The following is a 20122-nucleotide window of genomic DNA, read 5'->3' as shown; positions in this document are numbered from 1 at the left end:
CACTAAACCAATGCCTAATACCAAAGGGAAATAAATTATATTTATAACTGCCTGTAAATTTCCATTCATCCTTCGTGAGTAACTTTCACATTGAGTGGACTAAGTAAGCCATAGTGATATTTTTTCCACCACTGTACATAAAACACACCACAAAATTTATCAGGATTGCAGAAATTCTCAACTAGAGTCTGCCTGAAGTGGTGGCCATTTGCAATGCTGCATCATGTGGTAAATGCTGCCCCGTGCAGGGCCTGTCAATCACCCCAAACAAGCGAGTGTCAGTTATTTATCTTGCCACCTGCGTCTTCAATTTGTGGTTGCAGGGTCACTTATGCAATCCTTCACCTCAAAATCTGTGTATGTAGCTTTATAAAGCTTTGTCATAGTAGGATCCAAAAGTCCAATATTTTTTACTTCTGAAAACATATTTTTCCCCAACAAAATATACATTTCTCCAACAAAAATACAGAATTTCCACTAATAAAAGTAAAAATGTTTGTTGTTACTTACTGATTTGCATCAAATTGCTTTAATTCTGTCTGTAAAGTTCTGAACAAAACTTCTAGAATAAATGCCAATCTGCATTCCAGCACTCCTCTAGTGAATCCCAGAGAGTGTCTTTTCAAATGTTCCCGAAGATGTTTTACTAGGGTTGTGGTCCAGAGATTGTGGATTGAAAGCCATACAAATGAGCATTTCCTGTTCTCCCTTGGATTCAGCAATGCCTGGCACAACTTGGATGTGTGTTTAGGGCCATTGCTTTGCTGGAAATGTAATCTGCTTCCACACAGCTGTTAGCCAGAAGGGTTGGCATGTTTCTACATAAGTGGTACTTCTCTTTGGCCAAAGTGTAGTTGATCTTGTGCAAACACCAGAATATATAAAGCATTCCCACCTGTGTATTCCCTGCACCATATTTAATTGTAGGTTTCAAAACCATGTGGTGTCAGCCTCGCATGAACTCGCCAATTGCATACACCAATATGACATTTTTGATTTATACAGATGACACCTGTGTAATGACTAATTTCCTTCCATAAGGCAGGGAGAGTCCACAACCTCATTCCTTACTGTTGGGAAATACAACACCTGGCCACCAGGAGGAGGCAAATACACCCCAGCCAAAGGCTTAAATATCCCTCCCACTTCCCCTATACCCCAGTCATTCTTTGCCTTTCGTCACAATAGGAGGTTTCAGAGAAGTGTCAGAAGATTTGGATAGTCCTGTATTGGTTATGTTCACTTCAAGAAAGGACTGGAGTTTCAAGTAGTCATGTCAACCTCTCGGTGAGAGTATTGATGAAAGTTAGTCTGGAGATGCAGGGAAAGTTTTTCTGTGAACCCATCCAGACTGTCGCTAGCAACTCTTGAGCAATCGGTGTTGACGAGTTTAACTGCTTGCTGTTACACACTCAAGTCCATGTCAGGGGTGCCGCTGCAAGACTGTCACACTTGAGGCTGTGTCTGTTCCAGAGCAAGGATCCTAGAGGGTAAGACCATTTTTTATATATACACTTTCAATTCTATACAGGTTCACAGTGTGGCACCTTTATATCTCGATAGGATCAAGGGTTAATATCTCCTTTAGGACAGCTTGGTGGGTTTTTTTTCCTACTGCTTAATGTGAGTTTTTGTTTTGGGCTCATAGGCTGTGTTTTTGGCTTGGAACAAACAGGTTTCACTTTCATTTTTTTAAGTGTTGCGCAGCTCATAATAGTTTGGCGCCCTTTTAAATAGCAGGGAAAGTGCTGTCTTACGCACCACGTGACCGGGTGCGGTCTCTCTTGATTTTCTACAATCCTGCTGCAGACTTTACTCCTGAGGAGAGCATTTTCACTGTTAGCTGTCTGTGTCTAGGATGTGGTGAGTGCCCCAGCCTTTGCAAGTATAAAGGTGTCGTTTTTTAAAATAAAAGCATTTTTCTTTTGTGTCCTTTTTGCGGGTATATACTAAGCTATGGAGGACTCTGGTACATTAGAAGGTTCCACTCCTATCTTGAATAATAATTCCTGTTTATATTGTGAGAAGGCCGTGGTTTGCCCGCCTGCTCAATTTTGTTCCATATGCCTAAACACTGTTCTAAAGTCTAAGAAGGGAGACGAGCCTGCTAATATTCTTAGTGCTATTAGCCCCTCTGAGCCGTCTACCTCTCAGGATTCTATGTCCCGTGAGATTACTACCCTTTCTATGCTACCCGCTCCACATGCAGTTCCCCACAGCACAACTAATCCACCATCTGGAGGGGGCTTTTTTTTTCCTGCGGACTTTACTGTGCAGTTCCAATCGGCAGTGTCTGTGGCCCTGAGTGATTTACCTTCCTCTAGCAAGCGTATGAGAATGTTAAACATAGTTCTTCTGGCCTGGAGTCCTCTAAATATTTGTCGGATTTAGGTCTTAGGTCTCCGCTATCCGAGGATGAGTTAACTTCTGTAGCTTCAGAGGGTGAACTTTCTGGGTCGGAGACTTCAGTGTCTAAACCTCCCACAGCGGAGGAACCTTCCTTTAGATTTAAAATTGAGCATCTGCGCTTTTTATTAAAGGAGGTTTTGTCTACGCTAGAGGTTCCAGAGGCTACACTACCTGAACCTAAGATCCCTAAATTAGACAGGGTTTACGAAGACAGGAAGGTCCCTCTGACTTTTCCTGTGCCAGGTTAAAATTGTGAACATTATTAGTAACGAATGGGTAAGCATTGGATCTTCTTTTTCCCCCTCGTCTACTTTTAAAAAAATGATTCCCAGTCCCTGACTCTCAGTTGGAAATGTGTTGAGCCTATGCATAATGTTGACATTAAATTATTATCCTGGAAGGGTCTCTTTTTGTTAGAAACTCTGCGTGCGGAAACAGTAGCTGAGATTTCTGCTTTGCAAGGTGACCCCCCTTATCTTTTTTTCCATGTGGTAAAGGCGGTTTTACGTACTAAATTAGGATTCCTTCCTAAGGTAGTGTCGGATCGCAACATCAATAAAGAGATTGTTGTTACTTCCTTGTGTCCTAATCCTCCTCCAGCGAAGGAACATTTTCTTCACAATCTGGATGTGGTTCATGCCTTGAAATTTTATCTTCAAGCTACTAAGGAGTTCAGACCATCTTCCCTTTTTGTTTGTTGTCTATACGGGGAAGCGTAAGGGGCAGAAGGCTACTACGACTTCTTTATCTTTCTGGTTGAGGAGTGTCACCCGCTTAGCTTATGAGACAGTGGGATAACAGCCTCCTAAAAGAATAACGGCTCATTCCACTAGAGCAGTGGCTTCCTCTTGGGCTTTTAAGAACGTAGCCTCAATGGATCAGATTTGTAAGGCGGCTACCTGGTCCTCCTTACACACTTTTCTCTTGTTAAGTGTATCCAGTCCACGAATCATCCATTACTTATGGGATATTCTCCTTCCCAACAGGAAGTTGCAAGAGGATCACCCACAGCAGAGCTGCTATATAGCTCCTCCCCTCACTGCCATATCCAGTCATTCTCTTGCAACTCTCAACTAAGATGGAGGTCGTAAGAGGACTGTGGTGTTTTATACTTAGTTTATTTCTTCAATCAAAAGTTTGTTATTTTTAAATGGTACCGGAGTGTACTGTTTATCTCAGGCAGTATTTGGAAGAAGAATCTGCCTGCATTTTCTATGATCTTAGCAGAAGTAACTAAGATCCTTTGCTGTTCTCACATATTCTGAGGAGTGAGGTAACTTCAGAGGGGGAATAGCGTGCAGGTTTTCCTACAATAAGGTATGTGCAGTTAAAATATTTTTCTAGGGATGGAATTTGCTAGAAAATACTGCTGATACCGAAGTAATGTAAGTAAAGCCTTAAATGCAGTGATAGCGACTGGTATCAGGCTTATTAATAGAGATACATACTCTTTTATAAAAGTGTATTTTAAAACGTTTGCTGGCATGTTTAATCGTTTTTTATATGTTTGGTGATAAAACTTATTGGGGCCTAGTTTTTTCCACATGGCTGGCTTGAATTTTGCCTAGAAACAGTTCCTTGAGGCTTTCTACTGTTGTAATATGAGTAGGAGGGGCCTATTTTAGTGCTTTTTTGTGCAGCAAAAATTACAGACACAGACATCCAGCTTCTTCCTGCATGTTCCAGGACTTCTCTGAAGGGCTCAAAAGGCTTCAAAAGTCGTATTGAGGGAGGTAAAAAGCCACAGTAGAGCTGTGGCAGTTGTTGTGACTGTTTAAAAAACGTTTTTGTCATTTTTTTTTTATTCCGTTTTTGGTATTAAGGGGTTAATCATCCATTTGCAAGTGGGTGCAATGCTCTGCAAACTAGTTACATACACTGTAAAAATGTTGTTAGTGTAACTGCCTTTTTTCACTGTTATTTCAAATTTGGACAATTTGTGTTTCTTAAAGGCGCAGTAACGTTTTTTTATATTGCTTGTAAACTTGTTTTAAGTGTTTTCCAAGCTTGCTAGTCTCATTGCTTGTCTGTTTAAACATGTCTGATACAGAGGAACCTACTTGTTCATTATGTTTGAAAGCCATGGTGGAGCCCCATAGGAGAATGTGTACTAAATGTATTGATTTCACCTTAAACAGTAAAGATCAGTCTTTATCTATAAAAGAATTATCACCAGAGGGTTCTGTCGAGGGGGAAGTTACGCCGACTAACTCTCCCCACGTGTCAGACCCTTCGCCTCCCGCTCAGGGGACGCACGCTAATATGGCGCCAATTACATCAGGGACGCCCATAGCGATTACCTTGCAGGACATAGCTGCAATCATGAATAATACCCTGTCAGAGGTATTATCTAGATTGCCTGAATTAAGAGGCAAGCGTGATAGCTCTGGGGTTAGGAGAGATACAGAGCGTGCAAATGCTGTAAGAGCCATGTCTGATACTGCGTCACAGTATGCAGAACATGAGGACGGAGAGCTTCATTCTGTGGGTGACATCTCTGACTCGGGGAAACCTGATTCAGAGATTTCTAATTTTAAATTTAAGCTTGAGAACCTCCGTGTATTGCTTGGGGAGGTATTAGCTGCTCTGAATGACTGTAACACAGTTGCAATTCCAGAGAAATTGTGTAGGCTGGATAGATACTATGCGGTGCCGGTGTGTACTGACGTTTTTCCTATACCTAAAAGGCTTACAGAAATTATTAGCAAGGAGTGGGATAGACCCGGTGTGCCCTTTTCCCCACCTCCTATATTTAGAAAAATGTTTCCAATAGATGCCACTACACGGGACTTATGGCAGACGGTCCCTAAGGTGGAGGGAGCAGTTTCTACTTTAGCAAAGCGTACCACTATCCCGGTTGAGGACAGTTGTGCTTTTTCAGATCCAATGGATAAAAAATTGGAGGGTTACCTTAAGAAAATGTTTATTCAACAAGGTTTTATTTTGCAGCCCCTTGCATGCATTGCGCCTGTCACTGCTGCGGCGGCATTCTGGTTTGAGGCCCTGGAAGAGGCCATCCATACAGCTCCATTGGAGGAAATTATTGACAAGCTTAAAACGCTTAAGCTAGCTAACTCATTTGTTTCTGATGCCATTGTTCATTTGACTAAACTAACGGCTAAGAATTCCGGATTCGCCATCCAGGCGCGTAGGGCGCTATGGCTTAAATCCTGGTCAGCTGACGTGACTTCAAAGTCTAAATTACTCAACATTCCTTTCAAGGGGCAGACCTTATTCGGGCCTGGCTTGAAGGAAATTATTGCTGACATTACTGGAGGTAAGGGTCATACCCTTCCTCAGGACAGGGCCAAATCAAAGGCTAAACAGTCTAATTTTCGTGCCTTTTGAAATTTCAAGGCAGGAGCAGCATCAACTTCCTCCGCTTCAAAACAAGAGGGAACTGTTGCTCATTCCAGACAGGCCTGGAAACCTAACCAGTCCTGGAACAAGGGCAAGCAGGCCAGAAAGCCTGCTGCTGCCCCCAAGACAGCATGAAGGAACGGCCCCCTATCCGGAAACGGATTTAGTGGGGGGCAGACTTTCTCTCTTCGCCCAGGCGTGGGCAAGAGATGTTCAGGATCCCTGGGCATTGGAGATCATATCTCAGGGATATCTTCTGGACTTCAAAGCTTCTCCTCCACAAGGGAGATTTCATCTTTCAAGGTTATCAGCAAACCAGATAAAGAGGCATTCCTAAGCTGTGTGCAAGACCTCCTAGTAATGGGAGTGATCCATCCAGTTCCGCGGACGGAACAGGGACAGGGGTTTTATTCAAATCTGTTTGTGGTTCCCAAGAAAGAGGGAACCTTCAGACCAATCTTGGATCTAAAGATCTTAAACAAATTCCTCAGAGTTCCATCATTCAAAATGGAAACTATTCGGACCATCCTACCCATGATCCAAGAGGGTCAGTACATGACCACAGTGGACTTAAAGGATGCCTACCTTCACATACCGATTCACAAAGATCATCATCGGTTCCTAAGGTTTGCCTTTCTAGACAGGCATTACCAATTTGTAGCTCTTCCCTTCGGGTTGGCCAAAGCCCCGAGAATTTTTACAAAGGTTCTGGGCTCACTTCTGGCAGTTCTAAGACCACGAGGCATAGCGGTGGCTCCGTATCTAGACGACATCCTGATACAGGCGTCAAGCTTTCAAATTGCCAAGTCCCATACAGAGTTCTGGCATTTCTGAGGTCGCATGGGTGGAAAGTGAAAGTGGAAAAGAGTTCTCTATCCCCACTCACAAGAGTCACCTTCCTAGGGACTCTTATAGATTCTGTAGAGATGAAAATTTACCTGACTGAGTCCAGGTTATCAAAACTTCTAAATGCTTGCCGTGTCCTTCATTCCATTCCACGTCCGTCAGTGGCTCAGTGCATGGAAGTAATCAGCTTAATGGTAGCGGCAATGGACATAGTGCCATTTGCGCGCCTGCATCTCAGACCGCTGCAATTATGCATGCTATGTCAGTGGAATGGGGATTACTCAGATTTGTCCCCTCTACTAAATCTAGTTCAAGAGACCAGAGATTCTCTTCTCTGGTGGCTATCTCGGGTCCATCTGTCCAAGGGTATGACCTTTCGCAGGCCAGATTGGACGATTGTAACAACAGATGCCAGCCTTCTAGGTTGGGGCGCAGTCTGGAACTCCCTAAAGGCTCAGGGATCGTGGACTCAGGAGGAGAAACTCCTCCCAATAAATATTCTGGAGTTAAGAGCAATATTCAATGCTCTTCTAGCTTGGCCTCAGTTAGCAACCCTGAGGTTCATCAGATTTCAGTCGGACAACATCACGACTGTGGCTTACATCAACCATCAAGGGGGAACCAGGAGTTCCCTAGCGATGTTAGACGTCTCAAAGATAATTCGCTGGGCAGAGTCTCACTCTTGCCACCTGTCAGCGATCCACATCCCGGGCGTAGAGAACTGGGAGGCGGATTTTCTAAGTCGTAAGACTTTTCATCCGGGGGAGTGGGAACTCCATCCGGAGGTGTTTGCTCAACTGATCCATCGTTGGGGCAAACCAGAACTGGATCTCATGGCGTCTCGCCAGAACGCCAAGCTTCCTTGTTACGGATCCAGGTCCAGGGACCCGGGAGCGACGCTGATAGATGCTCTAGCAGTTCCTTGGTTCTTCAACCTGGCTTATGTGTTTCCACAGTTTCCTCTGCTCCCTCGACTGATTGCCAAAATCAAGCAGGAGAGAGCATCGGTGATATTGATAGCGCCTGCGTGGCCATGCAGGACCTGGTATGCAGACCTAGTGGACATGTCATCCTTTCCACCATGGACTCTGCCTCTGAGACAAGACCTTCTAATACAAGGTCCTTTCAATCATCCAAATCTAATTTCTCTGAGACTGACTGCATGGAGATTGAATGCTTGATCCTATCAAGGCGCGGCTTCTCAGAGTCAGTCATTGATACCTTAATACAGGCACGAAAGCCTGTCACCAGGAAAATCTACCATAAGATATGGCGTAAATACCTTTATTGGTGTGAATCCAAGAATTACTCATGGAGTAAGGTTAGGATTCCTAGGATATTGTCCTTTCTCCAAGAGGGTTTGGACAAAGGATTATCAGCTAGTTCTTTAAAGGGACAGATTTCTGCTCTGTCTATTCTTTTGCACAAGCGTCTGGCAGAGGTTCCAGACGTCCAGGCATTTTGTCAGGCTTTGGTTAGAATTAAGCCTGTGTTTAAAACTGTTGCTCCCCCGTGGAGCTTAAACTTGGTTCTTAAAGTTCTTCAAGGAGTTGCGTTTGAACCCCTTCATTCCATTGATATTAAACTTTTATCTTGGAAAGTTCTGTTTTTGATGGCTATTTCCTCGGCTCGAAGAGTCTCTGAGCTATCTGCCTTACAATGTGATTCTCCTTATCTGATTTTTCATGCAGATAAGGTAGTTCTGCGTACCAAACCTGGGTTTTTACCTAAGGTGGTTTCTAACAAGAATATCAATCAAGAGATTGTTGTTCCATCATTGTGTCCTAATCCTTCTTCAAAGAAGGAACGTCTCTTACATAATCTGGACGTAGTCCGTGCCTTGAAGTTTTACTTACAAGCTACTAAAGATTTTCGCCAAACATCTTCCCTGTTTGTCGTTTACTCTTGACAGAGGAGAGGTCAAAAAGCTTCGGCAACCTCTTTCCTTTTGGCTTCGGAGCATAATTCGCTTAGCCTATGAGACTGCTGGACAGCAGCCCCCTGAAAGGATTACAGCTCATTCTACTAGAGCTGTGGCTTCCACCTGGGCCTTTAAAAATGAGGCCTCTGTTGAACAGATTTGCAAGGCTGCGACTTGGTCTTCGCTTCACACCTTTTCAAAATTTTACAAATTTGATACTTTTGCTTCTTCGGAGGCTTTTTTTGGGAGAAAGGTTCTTCAGGCAGTGGTTCCTTCCGTTTAATCCTGCCTTGTCCCTCCCATCATCCGTGTACTTTAGCTTTGGTATTGGTATACCATAAGTAATGGATGATCCGTGGACTGGATACACTTAACAAGAGAAAACATAATTTATGCTTACCTGATAAATTTATTTCTCTTGTAGTGTATCCAGTCTACGGCCCGCCCTGTCCTTTTAAGGCAGGTCTAAATTTTAATTAAACTACAGTCACCACTGCACCCTATGTTTTCTCCTTTCTCGTCTTGTTTCGGTCGAATGACTAGATATGGCAGTAAGGGGAGGAGCTATATAGCAGCTCTGCTGTGGGTGATCCTCTTGCAACTTCCTGTTGGGAAGGAGAATATCCCATAAGTAATGGATGATCCGTGGACTGGATACACTACAAGAGAAATAAATTTATCAGGTAAGCATAAATTATGTTTTTTTTCCAATTTAACAAGTTTGATGTTTTTGCTTTGGCTGAAGCAGCTTTCGGGAGAAAAGTTTTGCAGGCTGTGGTGCCCTAAGAAAAGGGTCCGCCTCCTTTTTTTTTTTTTTTTTTTCTGTTTCCTGTAGTTATTCATTATGTCTTCTGGAGCTTGGGTATAGTTTTCCCAACAGTAAGGAATAAAGTCGTGGACTCTCCCTTATGGAAGGAAAACATAATTTATTTTTCTGATGGGCGGCTCCCTTTTTATATTTCTGGTGGCATTTTTTATACCCTGATGTTTCTCCTACTTTTCCTTGTTCCCTCGGCAGAATGACTGGGGGATAGGGGAAGTGGGAGGGATATTTAAGCCTTTGGCTGGGGTGTCTTTGCCGCCTCCTGGTGGCCAGGTGTTGTATTTCCCAACAGTAAGGAATGAAGACGTGGACTCTCCCTGCCAGGAAGGAAAGGAATTTATCTGGTAAGCATATTTTTTGTTTTTTTGTTTTACTGTCCATAATAGTTTTAGATGAAAAAGTGGTTTGAAGACAAATACTCTCACATGAAGACCACACTTTGCTAGTAATCTTTTGACTGGGATAGGATGGTTTTGTCTGGGCTTATATTGAGGATGCAGATGCTTTTAGCTTGATATACTGGTCTTATGATGTTGTGGCCACTTTAGCTTTGGATAACAATGGTTTATTTAGTTGCCAAAAATTTCTTGTGTGTAGTATGGCCCATTGGACGGATTTAATTTTAGTTGCATTTTGGAGCTTTGAAAGTTGTTTTTTTTTTTTTTGTTCTTTTTTTTTCTTTAGAACTCCGTAAAACAATTCAAGCACAAGTTCATTTGAAGGAATACCTTTCATAATCCTGTCAAAAAGACCCTAACAAGAGCACTTGCAGAAACGCTAGTAGAAGAACTAGAGTGACCATACTAATAGTATCAATATCAGGTGTTTAGGGCATTCATATAGACGACCATGTCGCCATAAGAGAGTCTGTGTTAAAGGGATTTGCATTTTAGCCAATCAGTGCTGGCTCCTAGGTAACTCCACGTGCATGAGCACATTATATATATATGACAAATGAACTAACACCCTCTAGTGGTCAAAAATTGTCAAAATGCATTCATATAGGAGGTGACCTCCAAGGGCTTAGAAATTAGCATATGAACCTCCTTAGGTTTAGCTTAAACTAAGAATACCAAGAGAACAAAGCAAAATTGGTGATAAAAGTAAATTGGAAAGTTGTTTAAAATGACATGCCCTATCTGAATCATGAAAGTTTATTTTGTACTAGACTGTCCCTTGAAAGGGCAGAGAATAAAATATCAGCGCTAATCAAGCAAGATCTTCAAAACACACAAGAGCTCCCCTCTGTATATAAACCAATCTTTGTATATATAGAGAAAATATTTGTAACTAAATATAAACGTCACAGGTAAGGTATGGGAATACAGATAAAAAATGCACACAAAATAATACACTACAATAATATGCCAATAAAGTTAGAAATAAAAGAATTTAGCAAAAACCATGCAAACCTAGATTCCAAAATGATAGTCCCGTATGAGATAGAAATAATGTCCAATGTTTGGGATAGACCTAGGTTGTACCCAAAATGATGCAGCTTCTCTTTGGTGATGATTCCTGTGATCACCAGAGTCGCGTAGAAACTAGAGCAAAAGAGGTACAAGAAGCGCAAACAAGCTTGAGTATTTTATTACAAACCGGTATTTAAAATAAACATAGTAACTTACACTTATCTAAGTGTAAGTTACTATGTTTATTTTAAATACCTGTTTGTAATAAAATACTCCAGCTTGTTTGCGCTTCTTGTACCTCTTTTGCTCTTGTCCCTTGAAAGGGACAGTGTACTGTAAAGCTGGGTTCTCAATGTGTTTCCAATGACTTGATCTATTGAGTGGTGTGTAAAATGTATGAGATTGATCATTTAGGTTTATTTTTTTTATACAAATTAGCCATTTTGTTCTTTGAAACCACAACTCATTAAAATAGGCTGGGCTTGCAGGGAAATAAGACTTTATCTTATTTTTTTTTGTAGTCGCACATATGCTTTCTTATCTCTGTCTATACCAAAGCCCAATTCTTAGGGAGAACTAAAAATTAACTTTTTTTTTTTTGCTGCTTATGTTTACATAGCTGTTTATAGCCAATATTTTATTATTGAACTTTTCAGTATATAGGTAGGGAAAAACCACAGGCAAACTCTACTTTAAATGCCAAAACAAAGGTAAAGGAGCAACAATTTAATACTCCATAGCAGGTAAAATGGATCAGAGGGAGAAAATGTAACCATACTCTGTTCCTTTAAATAATGTAATCAGCTGGTGCTTATTCAAGAATATACAATTTTTACTTCCCCCCCCCCCCTTACATAGTACAAGTTGGAAGAATTCAAAGGTGGGCTGTGAGTGCAGTGACCCCCCTAGATTTGTTGATTACCTCAACTGATTTTAACTCCCCTGGTTTCTAAACAAAATGAGACGGTTTCATTCTTCTTTTAATGAAGAGTGCTGAAGTCTTGTAAGTTACTGTATTTCTAGATCTAGAAAATTAGTTACTTTGATTTGAAATGTGTTCATCCATTTTGTATATTAACACAAATTCTATAATCAGATTTCTTTGGTTTTAAAGGGACATAAAACACTTTGAGATTGTAATATAAAATTATTAAGTGTGTGTGTATATATATATATATATATATATATATATATATATATATATATATATATATATATATATATGCGCATGCAATCTATTTTTTTTACTTTGAAAATCTGTTGCATATTTTTAAGCACAAAGGCAAAAGAAACACCTAGATTTAATAACTTATACTATCAAGCACACCCCAACTGCTAAAATATATATTACCATGCTAATTTATTACTTTTTTTTTTTTTAACCCATAGCGTGCTTAAAGACTTTGAAAAAGTTCCATCACACTTGACAGAAGAGTTGCATCACTTCACCTTGAGTGAACTTGTTGGGATTAAACAAAATATGCTCTTGCCGGCTCTCCGTGAGCTTTTGAACACATCTACAGCCCATGTGGATAAATGTGAGGTATGAGACATGACAGATTTTATTTATTCCTTTACAGAACTGAAAACCTTTATGCTTCTTTATTTACTAAAGATTTAGTTTTAAACGGACATTTAAACCGTATTTACAAACCCCATTTTACCGTAGGAATAACGAAATAATTAATGCCTTTAGCTTGATCACAAAGCTATAGTGCTTCACAGATTGAGAAGCTGATCCTTCATATGGCTTCTAATTTTTGTTACTTTGAAATGATTGTACTCTATATCCGCATTGCCAGTATTCTTCATAATAAAAATCATTACCAGCTGTGTAGTATTATGAAGTAGCTGGGTGGGTACAGTGCAATAATTCTAACATTTTCTGTTATTTATATATTGTATAAGCTATCCAGGGTACAAATTAATTGCATAAGTCACCATAAACTGGTTTAGTGATGATTTGTGCAACTGCTCACTTATTTCACACTTTATCCCTGCTTCAGTTTACATGAGCTTTATAAAGTGGGTGTGGGCTTATCTACTACTGCCCAGTACTTATGTCATGTTGGCTAACTTTTCATTATAACTGTTTATTTTCTTGAGTTTGGGGTGATTCCCCAAGAACTTTAATGTACACATTGTGATATACTATTCTATAGGACATTTAAGGTTTTTTGTTTTTTTATATTGGTGATACTCCTCTAGGACTAACTTTGCTGAATGTATAGGTTTGAAATCGCTAACTGGATTATAGCTACAGGATTAATGTTTAGGTGTAACCTATTTTTCTCTATTTCTTAATAATCTGAGAACCATCATATTGAGGTAATCTCACCTTTTTAACACCCTAAAAGAGGCTTTATTAGTATGATACTTCATAGATTATTAGCAATGAAGGGGCCCCTGTGCATTTTTTCTTTTCCCCTCTTCATTATATGGTATATTTAACTGATACAGTTAAAGATGCAGAGATGGTATTTATTTAAAGCCTACTTCTTTATTTACTGTGGTGTGGGGCCGGGACAGTGGCATAGGCCCTATTTATGATAGTCTCATTCCTGTTGCTATGGTTGTTTCCAAGTAAGAGTTCAGTTTCCTCGCCCATATAAATCTTAAAGGGACAGTATACACTCATTTTCATATAACTGCATGTAATACACTACTATAAAGAATAAGATGCACAGATACTGATATAAAAATCCAGTCTAAAAATGTTTAAAAACTTACTTAGAACCTTTTAGTTTAGCTCTGTTGAAAAGGTAGCTGGAAAGCCCACTGCAAGTGGGAAATAAGACACCCCCCCCCCCCTCCCCTTTCTTTTGCATATGAAAAGACCCTTTACACAAACAGGAGCAAGCTGGAGAAGCTAGCTGACGGTATTCACATAAAACTTTGGGGCTTGGTTAGGAGTCTGAAAATCAGAGCAATGTTATTTAAAAATAAGCAAAACTATACATTTAAAAAAAAAAAAAATCTTTATGGGCTATATAAATAGATCATCTACAAAACATTTATGCAAAGAAAAAATGTGTAATTTCCCTTTAACTATAGATTTACATATAGGATGTATTTTAGCTTGTGACCTGTGCCTCACTTGCTCATATGATCCAAAAACAATAGCTCACAACTAGGGATTAGAAAACCACAATCCCATATTACCCTGTGGATTGAACTCTAGGGAGCTCCTATTTAATATACTTAGAGAAGCAGGTTAGACTACAGGATGCTGCCAGTTAATATTAGACCAACATTATTATAGCAGCCTAATATACATTTAATCCTCCCCTTGAGCCTCTTACTCTTATGATTTGTAAGCTTAGTAGTTTACTTTGGTTTTAGGCCTCTGTTTTACTGATCAGTTGCTCATTAAATGTTAGCTAGTGTTGGTTCATTTTAACACCATATTAGTTGGGTCCAAAAGTGGCTCAATTTATAGTTTTCTTCTTCATTCTCCCATTATATTATGTTGAAGCTGTAAGTGGTTCATGAGAGAAACTGCCAAATATGATGCTGTATAAATATCTCCCCAAAATAGTAATACATGCTCTGTTTTTATTTTTGTGAAGCTCAGGCATTTACTCTGTTTTTATCTTGCTTTGCCTATAGACACATCTGTATTATGTATTCAGACATTCTCTGTATTTAGTTTTTTTAGATGTATGTGCATTGATGTCCTTAAAGGGACAGTCTACACCAGAATTTTTGTTTTAAAAGATAGATAATCCCTTTATTACCCATTTCCCAGTTTTGCATAACCAACACAGTTATAATAATATACTTTTAACCTCTGTGATTATCTTGTATCTAAGCCTCTGCAAACTGCCCCTTTTTTCAGTTCTTTTGACAGACTTGCAGTCTAGCCAATCAGTGCCTGCTCCCAGATTACTTCACGTGCACGAGCACAGTGTTATCTATATGAAATATGTGAACTAACACCCTCTAGTAGTGAAAAACTGTTAAAATGCAATCTGAAAGAGGTGGGCTTCAAGGTCTAAGAAATTGGCATATGAACCTCCTAGGTTAAGCTTTCAACTAAGAATACCAAGAGAACAAAGCAAAATTGGAGATAAAAGTAAATTGGAAAATTGTTTAAAATTACATGCTCTATCTGAATCATGAAAGTTTATTTTGGCCTAGACTGTCCCTTTTAATCCCTGTATAATTGTATATTCTCCTCCAAAAATAAATACATAAAAATTATCTGGTGGTCAGTAAAATCAGCCAGGTAATGTGCCCTTAAAGAGGTCCTGGGAAGAACACAGAATGCTTATGACTTTTGTACATAGTGACCCAGATCACTATAAATAGAACATACATTTGTTTACTGGTTTAAAAGCTATATTTGTAAGCTTGTTTTCAATAGATGGAAAAGGAAATCCTTTTTAGGCAAGTCTATAGCCCAGATCACTCTACCAGTTTGGGAAGGGGATGGATCTTGTGCAGCCTTAGTTATTCTATATCAATACTGTATCTGCTTGTCAAAAAATGGAATTTAATACATTTATGCACAGTTGCTGTTTTCACTACTGGACCATCTTTAACTAACTTAATTTATACAGATTTTAAATATTGTGTTTTTTGTTTGTTTTTTAATTGAATGATGTTTTAATCTGAACTTCTATTCAATTTTGAAGTTATCGGGATATTGCATTGCCAATTTTATTTTGGCACAGACAGTAGTGAGCTATAAACGCTGTCTCTCCTGATCCTGAACCTAACAGGATTTGCATGTCTGTTCAACTAGTCCAGTGACATTATTTTTTTTTCTTTAACTCCTTAAAGGGATACTAACCCCACATTTTTTTATTTCATGATTCAGATAGAGCATGCAATTTTAAGCAACTTTCTAATTTACTCCTATTATAAATTTTTCTTTGTTCTCATGTTATCTTGATTTGAAAAAGCAGTAATAAAAGGTTAGGAGTCGGCCCATTTTTTTAGTTCAGCACCTTGGTAGAGCTGCTGATTGGTTTGCTACATTTAGCCACAAATCAGCAAGTGCTACCCTTGTGCTGAACAAAAAATGGTCTGGCTCTAAAGCTTACAGTACTGCTTTTTCAAATCAAGATAGCATGAGAACAAAGAAAAATTGATAATAGGAGTAAATTAGAAAGGTGCTTAAAATCTCATACTATATCTGAATCATGAAAGAAAAAAAATGGGTTTAGTATCCCTTTAAGGACACAAGCAATTTTAGCATTTTTGCTATGAGTGTTCATCTGTAATTTCCATCTTTCTCATTTATTGCACCAACACATTATTATTTATTATTATTATTATATACAATCTTTTAAAGAAAAAGTCTTTAATTTCTTATAACATGTACATATATATACATTCTTATTTATTACAAAACAAAAAAGAAAAAAAGTGTACTTAATTAGGGCAGCTAAAGAAAATGAATTTGTCCTGATTTAGAGTACATAATGGGCGAGATTACATATGCAGCGCAAGCTTCAGCGCAACTGCTGAAACCCGCACCACCCATAATTTCACCTCACATCGGGGTATCACATATATGGCGCCGGCAGTTCATAAAGTGCTGTTAGTCGGATAAACTAGCGATGTCCAGAAATGAGGGTAAATACAAATTTCTGGAGTCACCAGTGACTGCCGGCGCCTAAATTTATTTATTTATTTTAAAAAGTCAAATCTCTCGCAAAAGTCTAACCCGCCTCCCAAAAAGACCCCAAATTGTGTTCAGCTACTACTTCTGAGTAAAATAATACCCCCAATGTAGGCCCTTGACACTATCATGTGAAGCTACAGTGAGAAATCACCATTTAAGCTTTTAAAGTGTTAATTTTCATACATGGATTTCATGGGTCTATGTCTCAATTTGGGACATTTTAGCAGTTTGACAGTTCAAATTACCTAACATTTCTTAAAGTAGAGACCCCAGAGTATCTCAAATAGTATATTTTGAACCTTATCGTGGGGCCACTTTTTTTTACTAGTTTGTACCCAGTGTAGTGGTAATAAGCATTTTTTCTGACACACACACATATTTTGCTGCATATGTGTAATCCTTATGTGCGCTTCTGCAGTATACTCAGCTACTTCCTTTGAGTACAGCAATATTCCCATGTGGATATTGAAGAGGGAAATTTCAGACCCAGCCATTTCAGTTCCCCCCCCCCCCCCCCAATTTGTATTTTGATGCTGGGTCCATGTCCTATTTTGGAGTATTTTAGGAGTTTGCTAGATCAAACTATCCCACAAAGACTTATTTTTTAAAGGGTATATGTGGATGTTCAAGGGGCAAGTTTGAGACGCACGCTTTTTTTTAAATTTTTTCAAAAGTAAATGCTGGGACTGTCTCATTCTAGAACATTTTAGCAGTTCATGATGAGAAATTACCCCACAAAGGCCACATCTATTTTTAAATATAAGCAGCTCATCAATTTAAATTTATCAACAAGGGCATACTATTTGCTTTGAAAGGGGGGATATTTAGTGTAACATTATCATAGGGGGAAACAGATGCATAAACAGTGGGCTATAGCTGGACACGTCAGCCTGTATGCCAGGAGTTGCTGTGAAGAGAGGATCATCTGTGGTTAAATTAGCAGGAATTACCCTGTCATCTGCATCATAAGTAGTCCTAGGGGAATCCGAACTTTCTGCTATGGGCCCTGCAGAATCAGGCGAATAATCATTCTGTTTCATTTAGTCAGCTGTCAAAATGTTGTAAGTCTCATTGGCACTGAACGTCCTAAGCATTTTTATATTTATAATCTAGATATAGATCAAAAGCCACAGAAAATACAGAGCGAAAGGGACAGTAAGACGCATAACCGGTCTCTAAAATGGCTGGAAAGGGACACCACAATAAAAAAAAATTCTTGTCTTTTAACCCTTAACTACCTTAAGACCAAGACTAACTACCACCCACCCCGACTAGATAAATCGCCAAAATAAATTAATAAATAAAATAAAAAAAGTATCTCCTAAGAGTTAAGTCAAATGTAACCCCTAAGGGTAAAAAAAAAAAACCCAAGAGAAAGAACACAGTAAGCTACTGTGATCGCTGCATGCAGGGAAGGGGGTTCATTTTTGGGGAAAGGCTGGTAAAAAGGGGGTTTGATGCTGTATTTTTCAGTTACACTTTGATCCTTTTCTCTCCACATCACAACTTCGTGTTCTAGACAGAGGTGGAAGGAGGCAGATCATATATCCACACAGCACTGTGGTCGCGGTGATTTGACCGTTACATCGATAACATGTGCTGGGACACCAATATTTGTTAATGCTGTTTTGCGTGGGACTCAGAGGCACACAGGAACCACATTAACCCTGTGATCACCAGTGCTTCAGCGGAACAGCACCCTTTAGGGTAGAACATCCATGAAAGCATAATTTAGTCATTGGTCATTAAAATGACCATGTTTAGATGCAACAAAATGGGGGGGAATGAATGAGCCTTTTAAAAAAATAAATAAAAAATCTATATAAAATTTATATATCTATCTCTCAGTGGTCTAAGATGAAGTAGTTGTATAACCTGTATACAAACAATGAAATATCTAGTGACGCACTAATAACTTGGGTGTGGCGGTTTGCAGAATAGATCTGTCTAAATCAATTATGACTTACCCTAATTAACTGTCAGTTTGCCGATATGAACATCCACTTTATGCCTAAACCATTTCCACATTCCGAAATGTGACATTTAGACAAGCCTGATAAAGTGAAGTGCTGAAAAACAAATCAATTGTATGTTAATAACAAACTGAAATTGTATTCTATGAAACCCTTAACATCTGCTGTCTAGTTTTTGCCTCGTTGACCAAGATTAAAACCAGAGGATTTGGACTAGAGGTTAGCAATTGTCAGAATGTTTGTTTGTCTTCTGAGGAGACACTTGTTGGTTCCCATTTTAAATCTGTCATCAAGTAAATTACAGGTGGCATGTGGGCCTTTTTTTTAAAACCAGCTTTTCATTTCCTTCTGTCAACAGTTAAATGACAAGAGTTGGCAGCTCTTACAAAACTGTTTTATTTTTCCTCCTGCTGGATATTTGAAAGGAAGCTTTTTTTCTTCCCAGAGTTTCCAAGGACCCGGTCACAGGTAGCCGTTTCTGTGAATGGTAAATAAGCCCTTTAGGACCCATTCTGCACCTCCCATGTTGACAAGGGCATAGTTTATCACTGCAAGCTGTTAATTTTTTTTTTTTTTACTGGAAGGGCTAACCTCTTTGTGCAGTTCTGCCTTTTAAGGCATTGAGTAAGTCTTTCCAGAATTTAGAGTCTCTTACGGTAGCAGTGAAGAGCAGATGGGTCAATTTAGACCACTGTAGCTCTCATGGATGCATATTCATAATCTCATTTATCCTATTCACTGCAGCTTCTATCTGTTGCTTTACATCTCAAGTCCATGGTTAGCTAGTCTGTCGCTGAGACCATTCGCCACCAGGCCCTCTTCCTGTGGTTCTTTTTAATAGACATATCTGACGGATTATCTTTTCCACTCTCTGATTATTAGCTTCAACTGTTATCTCCATGACATGAACCTGCATAAGGCATTAAAGTCATAATTATGTTTTATACAATTTTAAACAACTTTCCAGTTTACTTCTATTTAATTTGCTTCCTTCTCTTGTTATCCTTTGCTGAAAGCTTTATCTAGGTAAGCTCAGAAACGGCAAAGAACCTAGGTTCTAGTTGCTGATTGGTTGCTGCATATAAATACCGATTTGTCATTGTCTCACCCATGTGTTCAGTTAGAAACCAGTAGTGCATTGCTGCTTGTTTAACAAATGATACCAAGAGAATTAAACAATTTTTGATAATACAAGTAAGCTGGAAAGTTGTTAAAAATTGTGTGTTCTACCTAAATCGTGAAAATGTTGGGTTTCATGTCCCTTTTGAAAGTTCTAGTTTTTTACTGAAAACAACTGAAGGGTGACTACAGGACTTTGAGAAGTAACTAAGAGATGGCCACTTACTGACAGGACTCTGGTCCTATGTATGGAAATAAACTAGAAATGTTCTAGACACATATTTATCCTCACCTGGCTTTTGTAATAACACTTAGGGCCCAATATTCTAGTGTGAGAAATAACACACTGACCACTGCACGGGAAAACTTGCATGACAATATCTGAATTTGGGTTCTGAGTGATGGTCCACTTTATTCTTTAGGTGAACTCTTCCTGGCCTACTTGAGGTCCAGGTCCAGGTGTTCCTCCTATTGGAACATAACCTCATTGTGGTTGTCGGTTTTATCTCATTTTCTCTTCTGCCATGCGCTTTGCAAATCAACTGATTGTTAAAGGAAAGAAGCAGAGAGGAGGATTATTAATCCTAGATTTGATTATAATTTAGTCCTCCATTCCCCCCCCCCATG

General features: G+C 39.3%; 1 protein-coding gene across 4 annotated transcripts in view; it reads left to right on the top strand.

Moving 5' to 3' along the window:
• Positions 1–20122, top strand: part of RUBCNL (rubicon like autophagy enhancer) — a 103898-nt gene that overhangs the window by 69196 nt on the left and 14580 nt on the right. For all 4 annotated transcript variants that reach the window (XM_053708011.1, XM_053708010.1, XM_053708009.1 and 1 more), the window contains one exon: positions 12161–12314. In XM_053708011.1, coding sequence (XP_053563986.1) covers positions 12161–12314 — 154 coding nt within the window. The remainder of the gene's footprint in view (positions 1–12160; positions 12315–20122) is intronic.

Source organism: Bombina bombina, chromosome 3, assembly GCF_027579735.1.
Source record: "Bombina bombina isolate aBomBom1 chromosome 3, aBomBom1.pri, whole genome shotgun sequence".
NCBI lineage: Eukaryota > Metazoa > Chordata > Amphibia > Anura > Bombinatoridae > Bombina > Bombina bombina.
This window is presented reverse-complemented; position numbering and strand designations above follow the sequence as displayed.